Here is a 26,573-nt window from a genome sequence, read left to right as displayed (position 1 = left end):
CATTAAATGTTATCGATAATATCAGGTGGAAATAAGGGGTGTTGCAGTTCCATAGTGCCTATACGGGAGCCGTCACTGCTTAAAAATGATATGGATGAAAATTATATAAATTATATGTTAGAATAATTTAATTTTTAGGATTTTGCAGAGGTAACGTTTGGTTGTTTGATTCTTCATCACCCGACTTAGTTTTGTTCCAAGATTGTTCTTCTCCGCTTCCGAAAATTGTATATATTATTATCTCGACAATGTATAAACCAACAGTCACAAAAAATATAATCCTCCATGCTTCTATAGTTTGCTATAAATGTAAACAAATGCTTTATAGTTTGAAGTAATAATTATCATATAATATGGTAGTCGTAAATACGTACATTTCCGTGCGTTAATTTGCCAACAAATATCGGTACTACAAATCCAGGTATAGTAGCAACGCAGTTTGTAATGGCAACAAGAGTACCTGCAAAGTTTGGTGCAATGTCGATGTGATTTGATAAAAATCCACTGTACATGCCACCAATACAGGTCACTCCTATAGTCATTAATGTAACAGCTAATGTTCGACTACAGCCAACATATGACACTCCTATTAAACAAATCATGGGAACAACAGAAGCTGAAAATAAAAATGTTTTTAACAATTATCGAAATTTAAAAGGAAATTTAAAGGATAACTACAGGCTTAAAAAAAATCAAGAAATCAAGAATTACAAAATTGCGTTTGACACTTCGTTTGCGAGAAAAAACTTACAATTAGTGTCCGCGTATTAAACAAATATTTAAAATCAGAGTCCATTGCAAGTGTGACGCAGGTACTTGTTTGTAGTAAAATAGAATTTTTACGACGCTTCGCGCTATCAATAAAACGTTAGTGTACACGTAGTTTCAAAATTTCCAAGGTTCATTTCTTCGAAAATAAAGTTCTAAACACAATTCTTGTGGTCTTGATTTTCGATTCAATTTAGCTTGCAAAGCTTATCTCACAAATTTAGCGATAAACTTACAGAATAATGTCCCAATTTTTCTGGACACTGTAACACTAATCAAACTTTTATCTTGCATGATGGCTAATATTTTACTGAGCACCATAGTGAAGATCCACATACATAAGAATGGCATGGAAGAAAGACCAGCGTTCTGCAAATAAAAAAATGATTAGTAATCTTTCATTTAATTTTAAACGAGAATACCAACCGAGCTCATATTGAATTTCAATATTTGATTCATAAAAGTGGGCAATTCGATGAGTAACATGTACCATCCGAAGTTACTGCAAAAATGGGCGATTAAGATTGCCATAAATGGTTTCGATCGTAATACTTCCTTCCATGGAACTGGCAACTTCTAAACGATGAAGTAATACAAAATATTTAAATGTATCATTTAAATGTAAACGACACATCTATCGAATATGTTTCTTCGTAAAATTCTACGAAACCTTATTATGATCATTGTGATTCTTATCCTGACCCAAAGAGTGCATGATATAATGTCTTTCATTTGCACTGATAAATCGCGTTTGTTCTTCTGGACTATCTTCGATCATAATCCACCAGGCTGTGCACCAAATCAGACAAAGCGCACCTTCGATATAGAATATCCAGACCCAATTAAGATTAGCGGCCAACAATCCCGTTAAGAGTATAGAAATCACGGTGCCAAGTGCAGTTCCTATGGAAAGCACAAATTAATTAATACTATTCATTCTTTTGTAATTTATAGATAAAATAGAATTTTATCTTGCCTGCATAAACAATTGAAGCAATAACGCTTCTCTCATTCGGTGGGGCCCACTTGGCGATCATAACGTGCATCGCAGGGAACGTTACACCCTATAGTATAGAATCTTATTACAATAACAGGTATATCGCATTAATAATTGTTTGGAAAGTTTAATCATTTTTGTTAATACTAACACCACCGATTCCTTGAATAAATCTCATTACAATAAAGAGAGAGTAATGTGTTTTAGCAGCAACAGGTGATAACACGGACGCGATGACGTTTAGCAGTACCGATACGTTCATTACCCATTTTGCTGATAAGAGCTCAGCCATTCTTCCACCCGGAAGCAAAGATACCATGTATCCCCAGAAATAAGCCGACAATATAAGACCTTGTAAAGGCTCATTCCACACAAATGGGCCGTCCTGCACGTAATCGAATATTAATTTTATAACTAATTTTTGGACAGTATTTATTACACCTAACTGCCTTGGTTTTATGTGTACAATTTATTATTTAATTAATTTCATAATTAATTATGAATATTCCATATAATTTCTAAAATATATCTTATTCGAAATTAATAATAACATGTTCACATACTTCAGTGACAGTTTCCGTCACATTGGAAGAAACGCTATCGTGGTGGCATTTATCCACAGGAATGACACTGGTATTAGTGGATTCCAATGTATTCAACGTGGATAGCTTAACTGCAGTATGGTTCACCATAGCCACTATAGCAACGCTTACGTTCACCTTAAACCCATAAATGATGGCGAGCCCGATGGAACCCATTATCGCCATCACATATCGCATAGGAAATATAGGACCTTCTGTTTCAATAAAAACAATTAAAAACGACGTGTTGGTTACTTATAATGAAACGGAGGTGGTTTGTGAGGCGCCGCATGATTAATTGATTGGTAACGGTCGTGTCTTAGAAAAATGTTCTGTATGTTACAAGATAGGAATGGACTACGTGTTGTTTGACATGAGTCACAGGTTGAACGTGTCTTCAGGTATTCGAATTTGTCTGTCCATGCGCTTTCGGTACGCCTCAGAGATCACGTGCAAGCGATCTTCAAGTTATTTTAAATGTGAAAGTTGAAACCTTACTCTACTTTATTTTTTGAATTGTAACTAAGTTTATAAGTGATAGAAGAAACTTTGAAAAAAGCTAAAATGCAGATATAACTACTTACATTCTGGTTTTTTATCGTGCGCATCTATTTTTAATCTAAATGGAGGTCAGCAAACGCATAAAATGTCTGTCCAGAATGTATTTATATTTTGTTGATCAGAGAGTAGTGTAATCGATAGGCAATTGGTAAAACAGCAATTTAATGTCTATAATTTATTGCGTTAGGCACTAGAAAATTCATATCAATTTGTGAACTTCGGAAAGGTAAAGATATGGCAATTACATCGAGTTGCATCAACCATGCGTCAGAAACCGCGCGATTTTGCGAATACATTATCACTACAACTTAAATTACATCATGCATTTCTTTTCTTAATAATTTAAAAAGGATTAATCAAATAATTTCTTCTCAAACATTTTATCGCATTTGTAGAGTTGCTTTATGTCAAAAATTGAAGTATTTCAATAAAAAACTCTAATCTGAAGCAGAGGACGCTTGAAGGTCAGAGTTTCAAGAAGGGACGCTTGAAAGTCAAACATTCGAAAATTAAAAACCTGTAAGCTTCCTCTATTCTCCCAAAAGTAGGGGAAACGGGATTTGTAACATCTAACTATCAGTTGGGGACACATTAAGAATAAAAGCCTATAATTACTCACCCACGGAATAGCCCTTTCCAGCCATGATTTTTCTCTAAAAGTCAACGATCAACTGTGAGTACTTCCAGCAGTAAAAAATACAGTTTTCGCGGAACACGTCGAAATAAAAAAACCCAATAGAAATGCAGTTGGAAACTTAATACAGTATCAAGTATGTGATTAATTGTCCACCACTTGTTATCTTCAATTTCACAGAAAAATGTCAAATGTGTGAAATACAATTTGCTTGTAGTACTTGTTTTATTTTTGCCGATTACACTCACTGAATCAAGGAGAAGATACAAATTAAGAACCGTGGTTCTATCTTGCCGGTTCGGTTTCTCGTGCGTGCAACGTGCCACTGAAAGCGCACACGACGCTTTGAACCTCCCAAGCCTTTACTCGGAGGAGTACCGGGCGTGCGCCTCTTCTATAAATGCCGTAGCCCGCCTGAACGCAGACTCCATTTCCCCGTCTTCGTACACCTCGTCCTCCGTGGGTGTGACGTACAGATGTTTACATGGAACCTGCCTATTGATTCCGAGAACAATTTTCTTTTCCCCCATTTCAGAGGAATCAACACGTACTGACGTTAATCTTTAGACGGTTGCTAATGCGTGTATATCATACATATACAATCCGTATGCAACAGGTCTTTCTTAACATTGGAAGGTATTGATTGATGTTATATAAATGTTTCCCTTTCATTAATCTCTGCAGTGGTATGAAATACATTAGGTGCGTTTAGTTTTGAGTTTCTTACGATATCTTTGTTTATTTTGTAAATACCTTAGGGAGATTAAATATAAATTAAACAATAGAGGTTGAATAAGCGATAGAAAAGTGAGAAGGATTAATTAACAGAAAGTTTATTTTATAATTTCATGTAATTTCATTTTTCTGTGCGGACGAGGTGCAACGCACGTGCGCGCGTTTCACTGTCATCCGGTTTACCGTTATTTAATCTGATGCAAGGAGCGGACGACGCCTGCAACTGTAGTAACCCGGAAAATAGAAATGTTCATCAAAATGAAGTTGCACTCGCAAAGAGCATTTACCTGTCAATGTACCTTCATTACTTCGATTTAATGCAATGACATTTCATGTAAATTTCTATGTATAAAGAAAACATTTTGCGTTTTTGCCGTTGCGCGTGAGAAGGAAATATGAGCGTGGAATCAGAGTCCATTAATAATCTCGAAGAAATATACACCTGGATCGAGCAAATTCCATTTTCAAAACCGAAAAAGAATCTTGCTCGAGATTTTTCCGATGGCGGTACGAAATACATGGATTAATGATTTATAAAATAATTATGCCACGTTTAAAACGCATTTTAATGAATTTCAGTTTTTATGGCTGAATTGTTAAAACGATATTATCCTAGACACGTCGAGATACATAATTATATTCCTGGGAATAGTGTTGCAAAGAAGATAGACAACTGGTGTACGCTCAATCGTAAAGTATTCTCAAAGCTCGATATAAAATTAGGAAAGAACATGATCAATCAATTGGCAAATTCCCAACCGGGTGTTATCGAGAAGGTTTTAATCGAGTTGCGAGCTAAAATTTTGAAAGACTGTAACGCAGAGAGAACTTCTTTATACTCCGAGTATGAGGATAATGAGAAAAAGGGTAAGTATATACCATAGAAGAATGTAGACAACATAGAATTTCTATAAGAGAATGTACGCGAAACATTATTTGGGTAAATTTTTATTCTTAAAAAAGATGTTGTTAAGTCAGTACTTAATCCCGAGGAAATAGCAAATAAAACTGTCCCGCGTCACGTTTTCGTTCGACTGAAGCAGGAATTAGAAGAGAAGAATGACGTTATAAATACACTCAATAAAAAGGTGCTTCATCTTGAATCTCTGATGAAGTTGAAAGACCAACGGATTACAGATCTTACATCGCAAATAATAAAATCTACGGAACAAAATATCACACCAAGAAGTGGAAATTTGACTTCTATGGCTAGTACAATTCCAAAACTTCAAACGAAAATATAATTTACAATTCAAAATTCTTGAAATGCACGTTTTACGAATATTTTAAACATTATAACAGCTAAAATTTCTATAATTTACAAACTTTTAATTAATATATTGTTTTAATGGGGTGTTTAAGCGTGTACCATAATTATGCCCTGTATTTGTTTATATGAGTTTTCTATGCCTATGCTATAGGTTTTTATTTTATCAATTTTCATATCACAACTGTCAGACGCTAATACAAAATGTTATATTAAATCCATAGCAATGAAAAATTTAATTTTACATTATTTGTTTCTTACATCTATACAAATTGATTATACTTAAACAAAAATTTTATATTGGAGCTCTCATGCTAGGTGGAGAAACCAAAATTACTCCATCGCCTCTAACAAAGAGCATAGAAATATTTCTTTTTGTCGTACGATAAATTTCTTCGTACGTTTCTTCATCGATTTCTACTGTAGTTACTGTTTCTTCAGCTTCACCCAACACCATATTTAAGTGTTGGTCATAAGCCTGCAATTACAAATTTTGATATATTTATTAAGTTTAAAGTATTCTGGAAGTACTGCAAAAAAAAAACCAATGTACGTGTAAACGTCCTCGTAACTCTCTCTCATTTCTCATTTTGACATATATTCTCTCATCAAGACTTAATCTTATGAGGTCTAGCGGTTCTTTAACATTTATCGCTGGTACCTGAACAATAAAGATATATATAATGTATGGCATATATGTATGCGATACTAATAGAGGTTAGACTAATATTCTGAGTTATAAATCAATCGTATTTACCTGCTCTGTTTCATCAGCCATGATACATTTAATTTCTTATTTATTGAATTATTTTTATTATTTATTCCTTAAACTGTATCAAGGATTTTTCTATTTATGCGGATGCAAATGTTTCGTTTACTTTTTCGTGCAATTAAACCACTGCGCGGCATCATTCGGATAAACTGGCAACGTCATCGTTGTATAGTTTCAAAAACTTCTCGATATGTGACGCCACTATATCTCTTTGCAAAAAAATACGTATTTCTCTCTTAAGTAGATAAAAGCGTTTTTTAAAAATAATATATATATAGTTTCAGTAATTATTTTGAAATAATCTTAGTGTTTAAATGAATATTTTTCAAGTAATTTAAACGTTTTAGTATATATTATACAAGGTTAGATAATCTGTTATTTGTTTTATTCGTTCGTTTCGGTTGAAAAAGTTCATTGAAATGACAAAACAAATCAGACGTCGATACAGAATGAAGCTATTTTCTGGTAACATATTTCTGTAAAAGACTGAAAGTAGATTTTGATTTGCCCGCGCGTATTAGTTCCGAAACGGACTGCATCGCGAGATGAGGACGCCAGCGGTCAACGATAGAAGTCAGCGTAGCTCGAGGTGCATGCTAGAGTGAACGAGCGCGAGGGAGCGAGCAACGCCATTTTCTCGAGTCGCGGGAGAAGACTGTGCGTGCGCGCGGTGTGTGAACCCGTTAAACGAAGCCGATTTCCCTACGTTCCTCGTATACGACGCCGAAATTACGGGCTGTCCGACGGCCCTGGTGTGTTGACGAGTGTTATGCGCGAACACGCGGCCAGCTGTACGGTAGATATGGTGAGTTCAGAGAGATCGAAGCGCTCCCGGGAGACGTGACGTCTTGTCAGTCGGCCTTTTCCCGTTCCCCCTTCTTGGTGAGCTCCCGCAGGGATGGGTCGCGCGGAGTTGTCGTTCATGGTAACGTAACACGCAGAGACGTAAACGACATAGCCGTGCGCGGGTACGAAATTCAGGTCCGGCTCGATTTCACGTGCAATTGAGAAAAGATACGCGAGGTACCGGGTAGAGTCCCGTAGAATGTTTCGCTCGGGCCAATGGGCGGAGGTTTAGGGCGGCACATGGCTGTTGGGGCGCCGGCTGTGCAGGGGGTGGTTTTCCCGACGCTGCTACCTCGAACTGACGAAAATTTACCGTTCCGTCGTCAGTCACGATACTTTAAGCGTACCACCTATCTCTCGATCGGGATCGCGTGTAATTGCGCCCGGTCACGGTTCACGTAACAAGTTCACAGTGACAGTGGAAAGAGAAGTACTCCGTTATATTGCCTCGGTTTTCTTGCCGACGAGAAGAAGCAGACGGAGACTTCGGCCTTTTACGTGGATTACACGCGTCTCCCGTGCGACCCGTTGCGCTCTGCATTTTCATCACGTACAGTTCGGACGGAAAGGGACCAAACAGCGATCACCGGACGATCCCTGGGAGAGAAGTATTCCGCGGCTGTATCCTCGCCGCTGCTAACCGGGGACAACGGGTAACGTAAGCTTCCCTTTTTCACATGCATATGCTTCTTTAAATCGTAATCGCAACGTGCGAAACGTTCAATTCGACCTTCCGCGATGATTTATCAATGGACCGTTAGATCGTACGGGACGTGTATGCGTCAGCATTATCGATCGAACGCTTGTTGACATACTCCGAGTGTTCCTCGCTTTTATTTGTTATCTGAAAAAAAGTCTCGCGGTACATTATTCGGTACGTTTCTGCTTCTATTGGATTCGTTCGTATAGACCTAACGTTTTATCGATTTTCAGGATTATATTACAGTCGTTTGTTTATTAATTGAATTTGAACGAAAACACGTTTCGTACGTGCTTTAAACATACTTCTACTCTGATCTTGTGATATGTGACGGTTTCTGATTAAAATTTGCCGTGACATTCATGCGCCAATTAACTCGCCTGGCCTTTCGACCTTGGTGACATTTTAAACGTTTTCTACCCTCCCAAGAAATTCGATAGCCAACTTCGTCCGCGTAGAAGTACTTACACGAACGGTTAGTTCTTGCTAATCTTGGATCATCTTTTTCCGATAGGTTTTCTTGCGTCTATCGTCATTTTATAAATTTATTTCCTTTCGTAAATAATTTCGTAACTATGTCTACAAATAATGTTACCGATTGAAAATAAGACGGAAAGAATGATTATGCCTTTTTCGTAATATTAATTCATCGTTCCTGCTGTTCTTTGTTCCCCCAATAATTAGCATTGCAAACGTATGGATTATGCAATTAATGGAGTAATTAACTGTAATTTGAGCGTATTTTCGACGATAATTCACGTACGTTTGAATTTTTTCGCTGTTTTATCATTCGACGGTATCTGTATTTTACTCCATGGAGATATGATAAATTTATGATACACATGTTTTGTAATATTTCGCTGTGGGTACCCTCGATTGACTGGCTTAATTGAGACCGAGACAAGCCGGTCCAGTTGAGACCGTTCGGTTAATTTCGGATGTACGATTAAACTAAATCTGTATCTTGGAACTAGAATAATCAACGTCGGAAAAGTAATTTTTGTGATGCCAGTTTTTAAAAATACAACGAGTTTTAAACTGATTTATATATATATTCACGGGTGAATATCCTCCCTTAAAAGGATAATTATACAGTAACAGATTACTTCCCTTTTTTACTTGAAAACCAAAAGATCGTTCATTTAAATAAAAAAAAACATTTTCTAAAAACGGTAAAATTACATAGAGAAAAGCGTTATTATAATAAAGATTTTGTCGATTTGGCTTCGGTATCGAGCGGACTTTCATCGTCGTTACACGAAAGATAAAGATTGTTATATTATGGATTGGTCGAAGCCGTGTATACTCACGAACACGTGTCCGGACACGCGACGTGTGCGGGAGAACGAATTCAAAATAACCGTGTGTTTTATGGGTGGAGCACTGTCGAGATATTTCTTTATTCATGAGTGCAAACGACGAAGCGGCACGGCGTGCATTAATCCCTTGAAATTGTCGCGCCACCAAAGTGCATCAGACGAGTGTGTTTTTAACGCTCGTCTATATTGAAACGTTTCATGCGGGAAACCGAATTACAAACTTATCCGCTTTGGATTTGTCCGTTTCCTTGATCGATCTAGAAACAATTAACAATACGATAATAAAGAGAGGGAAGTGATCTTTTGATACTTTCTTAGAATACCTTGCCATGTAACATACATTAATCGTAATATTTATATTTGTTTCGCATTTAAGTTTAAAATTCTTTTTAGAACTGATGCTTTGGAGAAATTGAGAAATAGTTATCAGATTGTATTTTAGATTCAGTTGAATTTCCATAATTAACCAGACTCTGCATTCATGATATTACGATACTGCTGTATGTTAATTTTCCACTAATGTTGCATCTTGACCATGGATATTGATGCGCCACTTTAAATTCTTCAAATATAATTAAGTCGTGCTAAAATCTTTTCCATTACTTAAATTATTTTAATAAAAAGATAGAATGTTACAATTCTTTTCTTTTTGGACATTTTATGTGTGTAAAAAAAATATTTATGCTTTAGGTGAATTCATCAATATATATATCGGTATTTTGCATTCTTTATACGTTGTATTTTGTTAGTTTAGTTAAATCCATTCGATTTACTCGTTTTGCTCGCGTGTTTGAACAGCCTAAAAAATTTCATTGGGACGACTGGTATTCGCGTGATGATATAACTTTTACTTTCTACATACTATCCAGGGAGATGATCCATCGGAACGCGACTTTGCACGCTCACGATTTATAGTTAGAAAACAATTAACCTTTCTCTTCGACTCACGCCGAGGACGACGCTTAACCATTGGCTAAGAACGCCTTAAATTGTAACGTAAATATACGTGTGAGTTTTGCGCGCCACTACTAAAAAGCAGTGGAAAGTCTTTCAAATTGTCTGAAAGTAATTGTTCGCAATACAAATCCTATGTATTGCGCAAGTATTTCTTTTAGATGAATAGTAGTTAAGAAACGAAAGTAGAGGAAATACTTAAAGAAATATCTACAGGATTTTTACATATCGCGTACACTTCGCGTTTTCCCATACAAATCCGTAAAAGAACATCCGCAGTCTGCCGATAACGAGCGGTGTCGATAATAAACGCGGTCGAACCGTTCAGCAGCCCTTCGCGCGGTAAGAAATTCGTGCAATGCGAGCGTCGGAACAGGTGCGCTGCGCGACGCGAGTGTTGACCCTTTTCCGGGCTGTTTACGACGTAACGGTGCAACACGGGCAAATGGCAGAACGTTAGAATAGCTCGTCGAAGCGTGGTCGTACATACGTACGTGTATGCGTACACAGAGGCACAGACGAGTAACTACGCTATCGCGATGCAGCTCTCTACTTTCTATTTTTCGTGAAAAAGCGCATCGTTACGCGGCACATTGTTCCTAAGATCCGCGACGATTGCTGGCTGGGGTTGAAGCTGTCCTCTGCGCATTTGCCAAACGACGGAATGTGGCAGAAGGAACGGGGACAACTTAGCTGCGGGCTGGCACAATCGAGCATCGAGCGTGTCGTTGCACAACCCGGCGCGTTTGCATGCGCGTCTCGTTTGCTGCCGCTTTCGAACGTCGTGAGAATCGTTTTACACCTCAGTTAACTTTGACTGATTCGATGATATGTCGACCGATGCCAGGACCGTAATAACGCGGCATTTTTACTGTAGAGCTTCGTTTATCTGATCTTGGGTTGAACGAGTAGTTTGTACAGAGTAGCATAAGTTAAGTTGCATAAAGTTACCAGTGATGAACAGAGGGTGTCTCCTATGCAATGGAATTCAGTTTTCTCATTCGAAGTTCCGTTTTTCAAAGAATTTGATGTCTCGATTGGATGCGTACATTCTCGTAACTGCTAAGTGGATATAATGCGGGTAGTACAATTGAGAGTAGATTGTTCGACATCGAACAATAGGAGAGATTTTACATTTTGATTATTTGTTCAGAACAAAATGTAGGTTACACGTGTGGTATGGAATTAAGAGAATAAGAGAAGATGGAAAAATTACACTACCACATCGAATATTCGAAGGCTAATCATTAGGATGTTGCTGCAATAACGATGAATCATACGTAGTATAATTTTCTCCCTAATGATATTCGAAAGTAATTGCATTGTCGATAAAATATATATACAGTTCTGAGAATTGCTTATAACATTGAAATATGAGTGGCATGGGTCACCGACTTACGGTACGTTAATTATTCTTAGATAGTGTTGCTTTTGCGGCAACAGACATGAAATACCAGTAAGACTAGTATCGTTCGCTCGATCGAACTGTTGATTAATATCCTATTCATTGTTTGCAAAAATGAAATCAAAAAGATTGTGGAAAGTTCAAAGTAGGTGAGAGTCTTGATCCATTTTACTTTTTATAAGTTTCTCTAGTCTTCTATCGAAACTAATTACCAGTGCTTAATTTTGCAGAAACTAGACGATTAACCGAATGATGTTAATTAGTTAGGTCTATATAAGTGATATAGAAAATTCGCAATTGAAAACGTTGTGGTTAGAAAGTCATCGTTAAAATGTGTAATATGTGCAAAACATTTGATGCACTTAAAATATATGCATTAGTATAGCATTGAAGTACTCTTGCAAAGCGAAAATACATTTTTTTCTGTTTTCCTGTATTGTCCTGTAATTCCAACAAATTATAGAACCTCGTTTTACGGTAAAAACGTAAATTAAACATCTGTATATTCGTTCGACGGGGTGGTAGTCGTCTTCGCTACAATTCCCAATCAGTTAGTTACCCCAAGCATTCAGACCCGTCGGTTCACATCGCCCCGTTCTTTTTATTCCTCTGGCCCGTCTTCTGCGACTCTTCGTTATGCTCTTCTTTCGTGTTCAATGCGCACGCTTAAATTTCTCCGTGACGATCCGATGTCACACCAGCCCGACAACTTTTTCTGTCCCGCCTCGTGATTTTCAAGTTCTGCACCGTGTCCTCTTCTGGTTTCGGAGTCCGTTCCAGCGCACGGCGCTCGTAAAAGATCGTTCAACATTGCGTCCATAGGTTGGAAATTTGTTCAACCAGTTCGTTTTATATATAACTACTTGTCTTACTGTTTTTTCATCTCGTTCTTCTTTTTTCTATAAACATTTTCCATCGTTGTACACATTCCTCGTGCGTTACTCACGCATAACTGATGCAACGTTAACTCAGTGAGGCTCAACGTTTCACTGGCAATCTTTTTAAGAATTTAATATTCAATGAAAATAAAATATCGCGTCGATACAAGGGGCTGAGCCATAAACGATCGATACTTATAAAAAGAAAACGTTCTCACGGTTGCGAACTTTGGTACCGATTAATGCCTTACAATCACGTACGCACCACGCACGACCGTGTACTGTGTCCTTAGCAGGAGTCGAAGAAGGAAAACGTATTACTCAGAGTTGAATCTGGAATATCCACTTGACCGGTTCTTACAAAAAAGGAGAAAACTTGTTATTTTATCGTATTGCTTTTTTCATTGTCCCCTTGGACGAACGTTTTTCTTGTATCTGTAAATGTGAGACACATTGCCGCGAATATCCAGATATTTGCTTGCCATTACCAGTAGTGTTCCGATAATCAAAGTTAGACTGTATCCGAATGCCTCTCTGCGCTGTAGTAGAGATACATACACTTTCTTGCAAGACCGCCGCATCGTTGCTGACAAAAAACAGCGCGACTGACATCATCGTGGCCAATGAACGTATTTCGCGCGAACAGGACTAAATGGGCTCGCCCTCGCCGCGTCTTCTTTGCCCTCCCGTTAATTTACCAGAACGCAGAGTTACGCACGGTGTTACACAATATTCCTACGCGGAATAATACCTGACCGCGTTTTCAGAGGCATCCGAGAAATCGGGTCGCGGCACTGGATCTGCATTGGAAGATGCGCATAAATATATGCATTCGAAATACGCGCGATTGCATCCTTGCAAACGGTTTGGCGACTTTGACGAAGTTTAGTTACCAGACGAACGTCGACCGACGAATACTTAATAGTGTTCATTTCCGTAAAATGTTTGCTCTGTCGGAGAAGTAGGTTTACGATCGTTTGAACCAGAGCTTCGTTTGTTTAAAATGGAGAATATGATAACCGGTTTTGAAGTTAGAGTTTGTAGGTTTAATGAAAGGTAGGAAATGATGATTTGTGTGAACAGCTGGACCGTTGTCTGTATACTGGTATGTAAATAAACTGTAATGGTACACTGGTGAACGAATAAAATAAAATGTAAATAATTTGCATGTATAAATGCAATGAGTAAAGAAATGTTTTGATGCACTGTTCATTTGTAGCCATCCATTGCAATTAGAAATTATCTCTTCAAGTATTTATATTTAATCATCTTGTACTACTACTTTTTTATCTTCTTGTTATCTAAATGCATTTAATACTCTTACAACAAAAATTATCTTCGGAACATGTATAATTTTTTATGTTCTGTTTCCTTAGAAGTTATCGCTTTCAAGTAGTTGTATTGCAAACGTGAATTGAATTGTGAAATTCGCGTATCGCATAAGAAGTATATCTTTGATAGATAGAGTAGAAATGTTGCAGTTAGAGATCATAAAGTTTCTTCAGTGTACAGTTTATCTAGCGATAAAGACAGTTTCAGGTAGTGCAGATGAATGTTTTCCGACTATAACTGCGCTAATATATATTTACAGAACGATACAGAATCGCGCAATTAACTTATACGAATTGGAAAGTAACTTCTCATTATGTCAATAGATTCTTTACAAACTCACTCCGTGCCGTGTAATGTAAAATGATCAATTGTAAATCTGTTTTAGATACACAGTAAGGATTTTTCAATGAATCAGTGGACGAGTTACGATAAGATTGCATGTTAAACGGTATCAAAGTCGGACCCGATCCGTGTCGTTAACGTGGCGTCATTCCTCGAAAGTGAAAAGTGGCAATAAATTGCCCGTCACTTCGCTTTATTGGCAAGCCTTGTCCGAGTGGCATTGAAACCAATTTTGATATCAAGGCAAGTGCCTCGCGGCGTGGAAGAAAATTGCTCCTCGATTTCTCTCCGCGAGCCGGCATTACACGATTACTCGTCGTTAGTCATCGCAGATAGATAGTTAATCAAGACCTTGCATAACGGGCATAAATTCCCTTTACCACCACCCGATTTCGTTATCTTTCGCGGTGAAAGTCCATCTATGCAGCAACGATATAACGAGACACTTCAATGCGCCTCATTGATTTCAACCTCATACCGACAAATTAGATATAATGTTGCTTTATAGTGAACTTCGATAGATATTTGTAAAATGATTGCAATCACGGGCAAGTGAGTAAAAAGTAAAGAAAAACGCATCAAGTTTATTTTCAGCAATATTATCGGAGATGTATTAATCCTTTGCCAAGACCCTTATCCGCTTTACAAAATCAGTGCAAATTAGAAACAGTTAAACAGCAGAGTTCTAAATGGTATCTATCTATACGAAGAGTGCTCGTTACAAAGGCTTGCTTATTGCACGCGCGCATCTCGTGCTCTCCGACGTTCGGTTAATCTGCGTCCGTGTAATCAGCGCTTCGCTGAGACGCAGCTGCATCCGAACATGCAGCGACGAAAAAAGTAACCGTTTATAAGAAAAAGACCGGTAAAGAGAACGGGAGAGAAGGAAAGAGGTTCTCGAGCTTTCAATTTTATTGGTACTCGACGTCCCGCGAGCGTAAGTGCTCGACGTTAATTACACGCAAGAAGGATTCATTTAGATGGTATCGCAGAATCGTCGTAGCCGTTGCTGGTGGTGTCGATGTTGGTTTGAGTTTCAGCCGCAAAGTGGCGTAAATGATTGGCGGGAGCGGTGGTCCCAGCTACGCTAAAAACTACGCCAACTCGATAACCAGGGGTAATCCGCGTTAACGCTGAATTTTAATTAATCGTGACCGTTGCGGTGTGCTAACGGTGTTCCAGCGTTTAGTGGAAAAATTAACGCGTTTCGTGCTAGAGGAATATAACTGTGGAGGAAACTTGAAACCAGTTTCACTTTTTTATAATCCTGTTTTTTGAGTAGAGCACGCAATCGGTTTTTGGCAAAATTATTTCTTCCATTTATTATTACGCACAGAGTGGAAAATATCTAAAGTATGCATTATAATACTTAAATATAGATTTAAAATCTATTTAAGCCTTATCTACGATAAATTACACGATGATCTTTAAATATCCCTTCCGATGTAATTAGCAACTTTTACCGTGATAAATCGCTTGATTGGTTCACGACTCAAGATTATACTCGCTGCGCGCCGTTGGCGCACAGTATAAGTTCCAAGAAACGTGCGAGGATTTTGTGGCTTTCACCTCGATCGAAAGTCTGCAGTTACCTGGCGAAGCGGGCACTTTAACGCGATATTGCCAATGACCTGGATTGTATTCATCGATTCCCGGTTGCAAGCGCTCGCTACGTGTCTAACACGTTACCGCAATCGCGGCGCCGACATCGGCTCCCGTAATCCACGCTCGTGTACGATCGTACGCGGTTCACTGATTCAGTCGCGATCGCGATGTCCAATCGCGGGTTACAAACATCCATCGAACGTTGCGTGGCACTTTCGCATTGACCTGGCTGAAAGCCAGCGTTTTACCGTTCTTTATGTCCTCCTCCGATCATAACCGCATCTTGCCACAAGATTCTCAACGATTTTGCCCACGTTTATTTCCTCTATACTTCCTTCTATTCCACCTCGTTCTGGTCCGACGGTTCAAGAACCGTTTGCTCGGTGAATTCATTTGGTTTTCTATTTGAGATGTACGTATGTACGTTTCCGGTTGAAAAATTGAAATACCTTTCTGCATAGTTTGAATTATTTCATCTTGTGTCAAATCTTTTTGTGATTCTCGTATCAATTCGTAATTAGAGTTAGAAACACGAATTGCAGTTTTTAGTTTGTTCACAGATTTTCTTTCAATATAGTGCATTGTATAGGAACGGGAAATGAATTCAACATTTTATAGAAATTCGTATTACTTTCTAAGCACATACATATAAGCTTGTATATCTCTTTCGTCTAAAAGTAGTATCATTTGTTTCTTGTACAATGTTTGTATTTTTAAAACGTACCACTTTTCGGACCACATATGATCAAACGTAACAGAGATACCCTCGACGCACGCAATATAATGAATACCCCGGGTAACGTGTCCTACACAAACACACAGGATCCAATATCAAAAGGAGGAACGAATGCAAAACGTACCAAACAGAGAAATCCCTTTTGAAACTACTCTCTGATGCAAACACCCCTTAAAACTTTTTTCTACCCCTCGCTGTCCCTTCTGCCCATTTCCGCTGTTTCAATCGACTTTTTCTCGTCATCTCCTCTCTCCCTTTTCCGGATCCACCTACTCATTCTTTATACCCAAGATCGTTACAAAAAATGAAACATCCAGTGGAGGGTGAAAGGAGAATCCATTTTTTTCTCGCTCCTCTTTTTTTGTACGCTGCTTAATTCGAATAAGGGTGAATCCACGTGTTTCGTACTGGAAGAGTATCGGGGGACTACTCCATTCCTTCTAAAGCAACTGTATAGCTAATGTAAATGGTCGAAGAAATTGGAAATTATTGATTGCGAATAGTGAGAATTGCAACAAATGCTCAAAATACAACAGTTTAGTTGTTATTTTGTAAATTTTTTATCCTTCTAGAATAATCCCTTTTTTTATTACAAAAAATTATATTAAGCTTGCCAATTCGACAGTCATGATTTTACCCATGAAAGGATTAAAAACTACACTCCGCGGAAGTGACAAAAGGAAGGGAATCGATGTTTTTAGACCACAGATTGAATGAATGGCCCCAGAAATACTCTGGCAAACCCGTGCGACGAATAACCGCGATCACGCGCGAAATGTGGATCTCTCTCCACGGTTTGGTAAATAGGAACAGTTCATTGAAATAGTCCGAAGCGTACCCGAGTGCGTCTCGTAATAGTCGAAACGCCCTGGTCTCACGTTGAATGGAGGCTCTTTCCACACGACTAGTGGAGGATATCGTGAAAACTTTTTTACGTGACGACATTTAAGAGAATGCGACTAATCGCGTGAATGGAGGAAGCCTGAAACGGTCCCGTAGCAGACGAAAACTGTTTTCGCGACGCACTCGCCTCCCGTATGCCCAGGTGCCGTTTTACTACGACAGCCCGCTTATCTGCGATCAAACACGCGCGATACAAAAAAATTGCACGCGCGTTTAACAGCACTCGTGGTCCCATTGTGGAAGTATTCCACCTTGCGTCACTTCTGTTCGCGGAAGTGTTTTAAAGGCTTGGTTGTTGGGAAAATCGAGGCGTTAGCGGGGACGAGATTGCTGCGAGACGTTGGTGCTAGTAATTGTGAGGATTTCAGTGGAAATGCGTTTTTACAGTGGTACGTGTCCGTCTGATGCAATAATGCTGAGTGATGAATGTTGAAAAACGAGTAAAATAAATTGTAGAGTTACTTAATAATAAATGATTTTCTAGCATGTTTTAGAATGTTTGGAATATCAGTTTTATGGAATAATGGTCGAAATAAAAAATTCGACGAGAACGTATAATTTTCTTTTCAATACTAGGCCACGTCAGCCATCATTAATGAACATCAAGCTATTCATTCGCGTTGCATCAATCATCGATCACTGACGCATTTAACTTCAATTCAAACGTTTAGAACGTGTAATCAGCTGCATCAACATTGTGCGGTTATGATTGATCATAGAAAGTAGGGACGAGGTATTGTATCATTAACAGGATCAGTAAATGGAATTTCGTTTGTACCGTGTAAATTCAGTATCATAATATAATAATATATCTAATCTAAGTAGATTCTACATAACTCAATTGTGACTTGTTACACGTGTTTGTGAACACTTTCGGTGACAAAACTAAAAAAATAACGATATTGACAATTTATTGGATTTTACATAATTAAGTGCCTGGACTAGATTCTTCTATCACTCTCTATTTTCGTGCTGTCGTCTGAGGTATTGTCCGATTCGGTTTTAATTTATAATCGCGTGTAAGTTGTTTGCAACAAGTATTACTCGTAATTCATGCTATTTTTACTGGCTCTACACGCCTTGGCGCACGTGTAACGATACATTATAGATTTCCAATAGTGCGTAGTTTATCAGCCTGTGACACAGCCTGTTTTTCATCGTTCCGTAAGTCGCATAACGTGTGTGTATGTTAACTGGATTGGATAGTACGTGGTCAGTCATGGTAATGCGATATTGTTTGACGATGCAGAAATATATACAATTGCAGGAAAGTAGTAGGTTTTTAAAAAAATACGCTAAGAAAAATATATAAAAAAATATGCTAAGAAAAATATATAAAAACATGGAGATGACAGAGAGGCGTTTGTTAATCTTTATTTTAAGATGCACAAGGTGATTCATGCAACTGAACCAAGTCTATCTTATTATTCTTTGAAGCAGGATAACGGAAGAATCGTCCCAGTTGTCTGGAATCAGCTTGTGTATTGCACCGCAATGTACACTTCCGGAACCTAGCCACGAGGGGTTAGAATAGGATCGGGTCTCCTGCGCGTCACGCTACGCGGACACAGTGAAACTTTCCCGAAGCTGTTTATTACGGCGCGTTATTACATTAATAAAGACTTCTAGCCGGCGACTGCGTGTAACAAGCATGCTTGTATGGTTGCACCTTAATCCATGTTTGAGTTATGCCGAAGACCCTCAATCGCAATTAAGCTTTATGGGAGAGCGGCTGATGGCCACATGCAAAGCGGATCGTTAACTGGGTCCGCGTGCCATTGCGATATCAAGTTTTCTAAAGTCTACCTGACTCGCCTTCGCTGAAAGGCGTATCAAACATTTATACGGCTATTTTATGCCCGATAAAACGTACCGCGAGCGTGCGTGTACATGGTTCTGCATAAACCTGGACGGGGAACGTTTACGTCCGATTAAAACGAGAGGGAAAACGGTCTCGTGTGCGTTTGGCTAAATCATACTATCGTACATGGGGACGTAACACGTTGTATCTGAGCCTGTGACATATTACGCACTAATTGAGAAGATTGTGCGGATGTTGATGCGATGAATCGACAAATGGACGTCCTCTATGGAATATATCATACTTCTGCTTTCAAAGATACGATCGAAGAAGTTTTCAAAAACATATCACTTTGGTCAGCCCAATATCAATCTTAACTTCTCAACTTTAGAAAAAAAAAATCATATTTCACAGTAAATCTGAAAGATAAGTTAGAGGTTCGCAGAGCCTGTTCAAAAGAACTCCACGTGACTGATCGAAACTCGGAAGTTCTAGTAGCGTTAAGCACGTACTAATCTTAGTTATGCCGAAAAACGTAATCTGTGTGCACGACTCGCGGTGACTCGTGGGCGGTTGTTCCCTGAATTCGCGCGCAACCCTCGAGCGCGTCGCGTTTATCGTTATCGTGCAGTCGCAACGCGTCCGTCCCACGGCTGGTCGTCGATTTCGGTAGAGAAAGAGAAGAGGCGTGCCACGATAACGCAGCGAGCTATCGCCGCGTCAATTTATTGATAACCGGTCGCGTTGAATCAGCGCGACGGATAAAGTCGTCGTTGGATCCGTTCAAGGTGCACTTAGAGACGTCGATAAGTGGTCAGACTGGTCGTAGACTGGACAACGTGGGTGGACGCGCTGGACGTTGATCTGGTTACGTGAAAACGGTTCCTTTCGTACCTCGCGGATCCGCGATCTCCTTTTCTACCTTCCCCCGTACCTCCCCCTTTTTTCTCTCTCCCTTTAATGCAATTAGTCGCAAGACGAAACTGAGACTTAGAAACAAGAGATTACGAGGGCCGTCTAGCGAGTCGAGGTGGATCTCTTCTGCGGAGGGTTAATCTCGTACCAGTTGAACAGTCACTGACCTGACGTAGTTTTGCGTGGTTTAAGAGCTCCTTTTTGAGGTTTAGGGGAAGTTTCTTTACGCTATGTGGGAAGTATAATTGGTGTTCACGTTGTTCTGTTTTCTCTCGTTTGAAAGGAGGAAAGATATTGTTGGATGGACCAAGAATCCTAATTAATAGTTACATATAACAATATTTACTGATTCCCTTGCTGTCTTTTATCAATCCCATTTTGTTACCAAACATTCGAAGAGTTAAAAGGAAGTTTTCAGAATTTAAATAATCAGTTTCTCACAGATCCAAGTGACAACCGCTTACGTTCTTAACACCTTTTATGCAAAATAATGTCACATGACATCGTGATGGACGTAGTCGCCGTCGAACTACCGATTACCTATTCGATGCATTATCATCACAAAAGCATAATACTTTTGCTTCTCTTCTCCATAAGCATAAATTTGCATACGTGTTAAACAATTTGCCAACGTCAATTTTCGCAATCCTTCACTCCTCCAGTGCATTTTTCTCCAAGAATAACAAAGAACTCAAACTGCAACCCCTACTTCGATCCAACAATCGATCTAAACCCTCCACCGACCAGTTCTAATCAACCACAAAGGAAGTGTGCTTAATCCTCGAAAGCTCAGCGCAATATCTCTACGTCCAGGCAACCCCGCCAGAAACCCAACACTCGGCGGAAGCCTACTCCAACCCCTTCCTCGAGCATTCCCATCGTGATTACCGTGGCCCGTGGATCGCAATTGCGCTCTGCATCGTTCGAATCAATGGCGCAATATTATGCGATATTACGAACCATCCGGTGGTGGTCCCTGTGGCCAGCCCTTTTTTCCGATCGCCACTCGAGCCCTGTGCGGCAGCCGGGCTTCTCCTCGACGACGGTTTTTTATCGGCCGTCGAACCGATTCCGCGAGCCTCTCGACGGAAACGGCGAGGCTTCGAAGCGTTTCGCCGCGAAACCAAGCGGACTGGCGAGCGAGGAGATTAAATTTGTCGTGGATCTGTTCCGGCGCGTTGCTGCCTTATGTACTGCTTGCTGGACGCACGTGTACAGAGACAACTAGAGATGGGCGTGACGCAGACTATTTTCTCGTGGCTTCCGAGCAATTCTATTTTTTAGTGGTTTGGATTAGAGGGTTGGCTTGCTGGATGTTCAAATTTTTCTTGGTTTTAATTGTTCGTATAGAAAGAATGATTCTTCTAATTCATACGGTGCATATGTTGAATGAGAAGTAGATATCGAGTTAGTTACACGTCATGCCCATCACTATGTAGATGTAGGAAGCCGCGAGACTACATACATGTCCGAGCAGCGTATCTTCGAGGTCGACGTCTCCGCACTCACCATGACGAATGTTACTCTATACCTTGCGCCACCGTCGGCCGGGATTCTTCCTCGTTTCGTTCCTGCCTTTCGGCTTTTTTCCAACGCGCTCACCACTCCCGTTTGCGTCTTTGACGTCTCTGCTCGCGCTCCGTTCGCCTTTCCTTTTCCGGTGCGCGCGCGCATGCTTTTTTCACCGCCGCGATTCGATTTTTGCTTCTTTCGGCTCTGTTCATGGCCGGAATTGGAAGGAGCGGGCAGTTTGAAGATAACAGCTTGTACTTCAAGTACATTTCGGGTGGAATTTCGATCGTTGTAACATGTTATGCAAACTGTTCTTTATTGCTTTGGCTTTTTAGTAAATTTTTTTGAATAAAGTTAATACTCTATAGTTAAAGAAAATGCTGTTAGAAATTTATTTAAGCTTCTACTAATCAAAAATAATCTTCTTCATAATCTAAAGGAATTTGATCGTGAAAAAGTTAATGTCTTTAGGAATTGCTCGTTTACTGTAATCTTTAATTCTATTACACCGAGGATATGGAGAATTATTCGCATATCTCGTATATTTAAGGTTCTAAATTATCAACAAGATTTCGCTGAAATTATACCTCGTTTTATCTGTACTTAATGTTACCGTCCTGTGATACCGCAGTGCAGGACGCCGAGAGATGTTTATTGATCTTTTCTGGTAGATTTGATGTTCGTTTTTCTATTTGGACAGCCCACTGGTAATGCGTCGGCGACGACAGCTTATATACCTGGCCACATTGAAAGGAGGACAGGGTATTTACTTAGCAAACAAGTTAAACGTATTCGTAGGTTGTTTGCACTTTTGTGTTATTTTGCGAGGCAACCGGTCGCTCGTACTCGCAAGAGTAACTGTTCATTCGTACAGGTTACTTGAATCGAGTTTTAAATTGCCGTTGCTATTAATAACGTACCGCTAATGGCATCATCTTTTCTCCTCGTTGTATCAGCGAACATAGCTTTCTATCAATGTTTTGCCACGAAAAAGTTGAATTTCGTGCCATTAGAAATCCTGCATAACTGCGACTGTACGTGCGAAGGCCGCGTTAAATGCAAGCAGAATTATCTTTACTACCGAGGGGAACCTTCGCGTGGATCTAGTCAGACATAACGCGTTCTTTTTTGTGGACCAAAAGACATGAAAAGTCTAGGTATTAGTTGGAAAAAACGCAATCAATACGTTAATATAATTTTCTTTAATGGGAAATACAAGTAGTTTTATGGTTATGTATATATTAATGTTGCGTCACGAATAATCAGGCCGTTGTCACTTTCGACTGCCTCGACACGTTGTTACAGATGTTATGAAGCGAAATGTCGAGGTCTAGCTGGAAATTAATCAAGTACGAAGATCTCTTCCAATACCTAAGCAACTGCACGCGCTCGTGCTGGAGTCGCGTGCAGTTATTGAGGGTTGACCGTGTTTGTGCCTGATACGCCATGGAACGAACTTTCTATTAATATACGAACATATTATTTTGCCCGCGATGTTATGTCAACATCAATATGGGCGAGTGTTTCCATGTCGCCTCTATTGTATTGATCAGTTGACGTCAAAGCGTGTAGGCAAACTTTAGGCATTATTTAGCCAGTGTTGGAAATATCGTGTAACACAGGATGACCTATTGGAGTCGTTTATTAAGTGAAATCCATCGATCTCCATTCGAGCCTCAATTTCCAAATTACTTTTAGAATGCAAACAATGTTGCTCTCCAAATATTTTGCGCTTAGCATACGCTCGATCGTATTTCAGACAGAAAACAACACATTAACATGAAAAAAAAGAGAAGCTGCCGCATCGATCGAACACTTATATCTGTACCTATCATTGATATCGACGCGCTCTACGAAAACGATGAAAAAGAGTGAATGCAGTCTGTTTTCCAGTATAAGTTACTCGTAGCACAGAACGAGCGAGCGCAGGGATCCAAAACCGCAGGTAGCTAGGCGAACGAGATAGAGGCGTATTTTTCCACCGCGTACGGAGGCGACAGCAAGGTTAACCGATCCGTAACCGGTCGGTGACATTCGATTCTCTCGATTAACCGCGTCGATTCGGATAAGATACAGTAGACCTATCCGGTACCGGTAGCGAGCATGTCCGCGTTTGCTTTTCTACGCGGCGGTGAGTCTCGTGTGCACGCTCGATATACGCTCGACCGATGGCAACCGGAAACGTACGTCCACGCACGAGCCAGATCCGCTTAACCAGGGGATTACTAAAGGTAGACGGAGTACAATCGTAGGGTCAAATCGCACCGTACCCCGCGCGCAACTCGAGCACACTCGAGTGTTCGCCTGGCCATGGACAATTTTCTGCCTCTGATACCTATATAGATACGTACGTTCCCTAGGCAGTTCGTCGGGCTCGCATGGGCCCTTCTGTAACGACGGATCGAACGATTTGGCAATGTTTCAGGGTGCGGGCTTTTTCGACCAGCCCATGTGTGTTATGTATGTGTGTATGTATGCGTGTACACGGTGGGTGAGTCATCTAACTGGACCACCTTAACCCTGTTGCAGTCGGAGTCTTAACTATTATTGAATCTCTCACCGGGACTGAGATATATTTAAGATTTATTCTGCAGTTGCAACGAAGCTATGCTTGAACCAGTTTATTCGTATCGAACTAGCGTTTCCGCGCTTACTTTAATTGTGACAATGTATTGCTAATCTATTAGCAGACATGTTGAATATAAAAAATATTATATGCTTGTTTAAAAATTAATTATTATAATATAATTTTGTGTTGTTCACTTTGTCATTAGAGAAAGATTAAAATTAAAAACATAAATGTTAAAAGCCACTTGGTTTATCGGTGCAATGAAACAATCGGCGCAAACAAACGAATACATAATTTCTCGCTGATCATCGTTACAGAAAGATATTATCGTGCCAGAACCGTTAGGAAATCTTTGTCGCATACTCATTTGAATACTTAATTAACTTACTCGATGTCTTGCTACTACCGGTATGTCACTGATAATGAGCTCGGTGTACACGTAAGCTAGTTAACGTACAAGAGCCTGATACAAGCTATAGTACGTCGCATAAAATGGATGTTAACCCAAATAACGATGCATATTATACAGAGTGGATCGGCGATCACCATCTCGTTGCCAGCGCATACGGTTCTTTGTTCATTAGGCTATCGAACAGGCCCTACCAGTAACAGGGGGACGAAATTAAAAGGCTAATTAAAGGCATTTGAACGCTCCTCAATTTTCCACTCCGATTGGCCACACCGTACCTTTGTAAATGCTTCTATCTATAAACGCAAAAGTATAAACATAAACCCCCGCGATGGGCGTGCGCCGAGTATCGCAAACAGACGAACAATTACTAACTGCTGGAGCCCGTGAATACCGAGCATGACGTCATTCGCTCCCCTTTTATCGCACGAGGGGTAGCTGGGCTCCCGTTATCGAAAGAACGGACGCGTTACACCCCGATACACGTCCCTGCCAATTTAACGTCCCTACGACGAGGGTGGACGAAAATATCTTTAGTGCCATTTCCTGTCCCGTGGAAGTTTGACGTCAATCGGTCGAAAAAACGTAGACAGCACTCCCGAATATCGATGCGAACAATATCACGTACGTATGCAGGTTCGAACGTTCTTTAATGCAATAGTGATTCCAGTAAATTGTTGTAAAGGTTAGTGGTACACGTACGATGTTTCCTTGAGCGAATATTTCTCACGACAGAGCATAATTAAATAGTTGTAACGCGAAAAAATTCCAACAACTGATTTATAGTCATTCGTAGCATGTGGTGAACGTTCACGATCGGATGTGAGCGGCTGAAGTTAACTCCGGTTGTGACAAAGTTTACTTGACATTAATCTGACATTAAATAACCTATAGAAATAAAATATCGCGATTGGATTGTCAACCTTTACGTGTACGACTGCGAATTAGAGTTATTTAATGATTTACTCCTTCTAATAGGGTATTTTATAATTTCTATCATTTCTGTCAACGAAAATAAAGTGTTATACTCCTTTTACTAGAAAATTAACAACAATTTTATTCCCTTTTTTCTACGAGCGTCGCAATGTTTTAGTAATTGGTCGAAGTCAGTAGTTGAAAATTAAGTTCGAGGAGACTCGAACCATCGTACGAACATAGATGTAATTTCGAGGGACGATAGTCGAGAGGTGACCCGCATTTTTAGCGTTCAATTTAATTAAGTTTTCGTTTGGCTATGAATGTAAATACCGCTAATGAGTGCCCGCTGTTCTCAAGGGCAGTCGTGCACTCCAGACATCTTCTCGGTGCAGTAACCCGGGTACTGATGTTTCTGCGGGTTGACTTTCACTTTGGCGTGAGCATAGCAGTAGTTCAAGATAATGAACTTGCTACCTAAAGAGTGGAAAACCATTAGTAGAACGGGAATGTTTACGTTATAGCGTTGCAATACCGGAGGTATACGTAGAATACGTATTAATACATCCACTAAAAGTTGAACATGGTCGATTTGAAAGCGATCGATCCTCGAGAACACAAATTCTATTTTACGTGGTCACAGCAACGTCCCCTTTTTCCACCCCCTTTCTCTGTGTCAATATATAAAGTGAATCGTGTGAATAGTTCGTAGAACGATCTGCATGTTGCTCTTCTGACGCGTAACGATCAGTATAATTTATTCAACCTGTCGTTAGTAACCTCAACGACTCATATCCTTCCTCTATCGATGACCCGAATATAACGAGGAACTCTACCTGCATGTAGTTCATCGACATGCACTAATTTAATGGCGCTAAAATTACATCATAGGTAAATAAATTACGCGTCGCTTACGCGAACTGTACCTCACATTCATATTTTAACGCGTATATTTAATTCACGATTTTATGTGATGCGCGAAGCGGTCGAGAAATGGTTTTTTATAATTGAGTTTTAAAATGATTTGAATTTAATACAGATCTTTCAAAAATGTATTCACGTATTTAAAGTCGGGTATCTAATCTTGGGAATTTACCGCTACGAACCGGATATAGAG

At 39.7% G+C, this 26,573-nt stretch overlaps 4 protein-coding genes across 9 annotated transcripts in view; 2 read left to right on the top strand and 2 right to left on the bottom strand.

Moving 5' to 3' along the window:
• Positions 1 to 110: 110 nt before the first annotated feature.
• On the bottom strand, positions 111 to 3,634 carry Mfs3 (major facilitator superfamily transporter 3). Its single transcript, XM_076899134.1, has 9 exons — positions 3,527 to 3,634; positions 2,329 to 2,561; positions 1,917 to 2,150; positions 1,745 to 1,832; positions 1,439 to 1,671; positions 1,195 to 1,341; positions 1,005 to 1,137; positions 375 to 616; positions 111 to 301 (listed from the first exon to the last, which is right to left on the bottom strand). Exons 1-9 carry the CDS (start codon positions 3,549 to 3,551, stop codon positions 128 to 130), a joined length of 1,509 nt encoding a protein of 502 aa, XP_076755249.1. The 5' UTR covers positions 3,552 to 3,634; the 3' UTR covers positions 111 to 127.
• Positions 3,635 to 4,617: 983 nt separating this feature from the next.
• LOC143426186 (uncharacterized) lies at positions 4,618 to 5,520 on the top strand. The gene is made up of 3 exons (XM_076899427.1): positions 4,618 to 4,783; positions 4,856 to 5,143; positions 5,240 to 5,520. Exons 1-3 carry the CDS (start codon positions 4,672 to 4,674, stop codon positions 5,518 to 5,520), a joined length of 681 nt encoding a protein of 226 aa, XP_076755542.1. The 5' UTR covers positions 4,618 to 4,671.
• On the bottom strand, positions 5,209 to 6,426 carry Lsm3 (U6 snRNA-associated Sm-like protein LSm3). The gene is made up of 3 exons (XM_076899424.1): positions 6,301 to 6,426; positions 6,097 to 6,204; positions 5,209 to 6,021 (listed from the first exon to the last, which is right to left on the bottom strand). The coding sequence occupies exons 1-3, from the start codon at positions 6,319 to 6,321 to the stop codon at positions 5,839 to 5,841; spliced, it is 312 nt and encodes a 103-aa protein (XP_076755539.1). The 5' UTR covers positions 6,322 to 6,426; the 3' UTR covers positions 5,209 to 5,838.
• A 469-nt stretch (positions 6,427 to 6,895) lies between these two features.
• Scar (wiskott-Aldrich syndrome protein family member 3 SCAR) overlaps positions 6,896 to 26,573 on the top strand; it is a 35,221-nt gene continuing 15,543 nt past the window's right edge. For 4 of the 6 annotated variants that reach the window (XM_076900046.1, XM_076900045.1, XM_076900044.1 and 1 more), the window contains exon 1: positions 7,331 to 7,819. The gene's annotated coding sequence lies outside the window, so the exon portion shown is untranslated. Of the gene's footprint in view, positions 7,121 to 7,330; positions 7,820 to 26,573 lie in introns of those variants that run through there. The other 2 variants (XM_076900041.1, XM_076900042.1) reach the window with 2 other exon arrangements.

Source organism: Xylocopa sonorina, chromosome 8 (genome assembly GCF_050948175.1).
Source record: "Xylocopa sonorina isolate GNS202 chromosome 8, iyXylSono1_principal, whole genome shotgun sequence".
Taxonomy (NCBI): Eukaryota; Metazoa; Arthropoda; class Insecta; order Hymenoptera; family Apidae; genus Xylocopa; species Xylocopa sonorina.
The sequence above is the reverse complement of the archived record's forward strand: the minus strand, read 5'-3'. Positions and strand labels throughout refer to the sequence as shown.

What these genes read in the sequence shown, in the direction of transcription:
- Lsm3 (XM_076899424.1), bottom strand. Translation starts at nt 6,321, where the DNA reads ATGGCTGATGAAACAGAGCAG. An exon ending in TGGCTGATGAAACAGAGCAG is followed by an intron (nt 6,205 to 6,300) that starts GTAAATACGATT and finishes TTTATTGTTCAG; the next exon opens with GTACCAGCGATAAATGTTAA. An exon ending in AGTTACGAGGACGTTTACAC is followed by an intron (nt 6,022 to 6,096) that starts GTACATTGGTTT and finishes TTGTAATTGCAG; the next exon opens with GCTTATGACCAACACTTAAA.
- Mfs3 (XM_076899134.1), bottom strand. Translation starts at nt 3,551, where the DNA reads ATGGCTGGAAAGGGCTATTCCGTGG. An exon ending in TGACGGAAACTGTCACTGAA is followed by an intron (nt 2,151 to 2,328) that starts GTATGTGAACAT and finishes GATTACGTGCAG; the next exon opens with GACGGCCCATTTGTGTGGAA. An exon ending in TGCTTCAATTGTTTATGCAG is followed by an intron (nt 1,672 to 1,744) that starts GCAAGATAAAAT and finishes TGCTTTCCATAG; the next exon opens with GAACTGCACTTGGCACCGTG.
- LOC143426186 (XM_076899427.1), top strand. Translation starts at nt 4,672, where the DNA reads ATGAGCGTGGAATCAGAGTCCATTAATAATCTCGAAGAAATATACACC. An exon ending in TCGAGATTTTTCCGATGGCG is followed by an intron (nt 4,784 to 4,855) that starts GTACGAAATACA and finishes AATGAATTTCAG; the next exon opens with TTTTTATGGCTGAATTGTTA. An exon ending in TGAGGATAATGAGAAAAAGG is followed by an intron (nt 5,144 to 5,239) that starts GTAAGTATATAC and finishes TTCTTAAAAAAG; the next exon opens with ATGTTGTTAAGTCAGTACTT.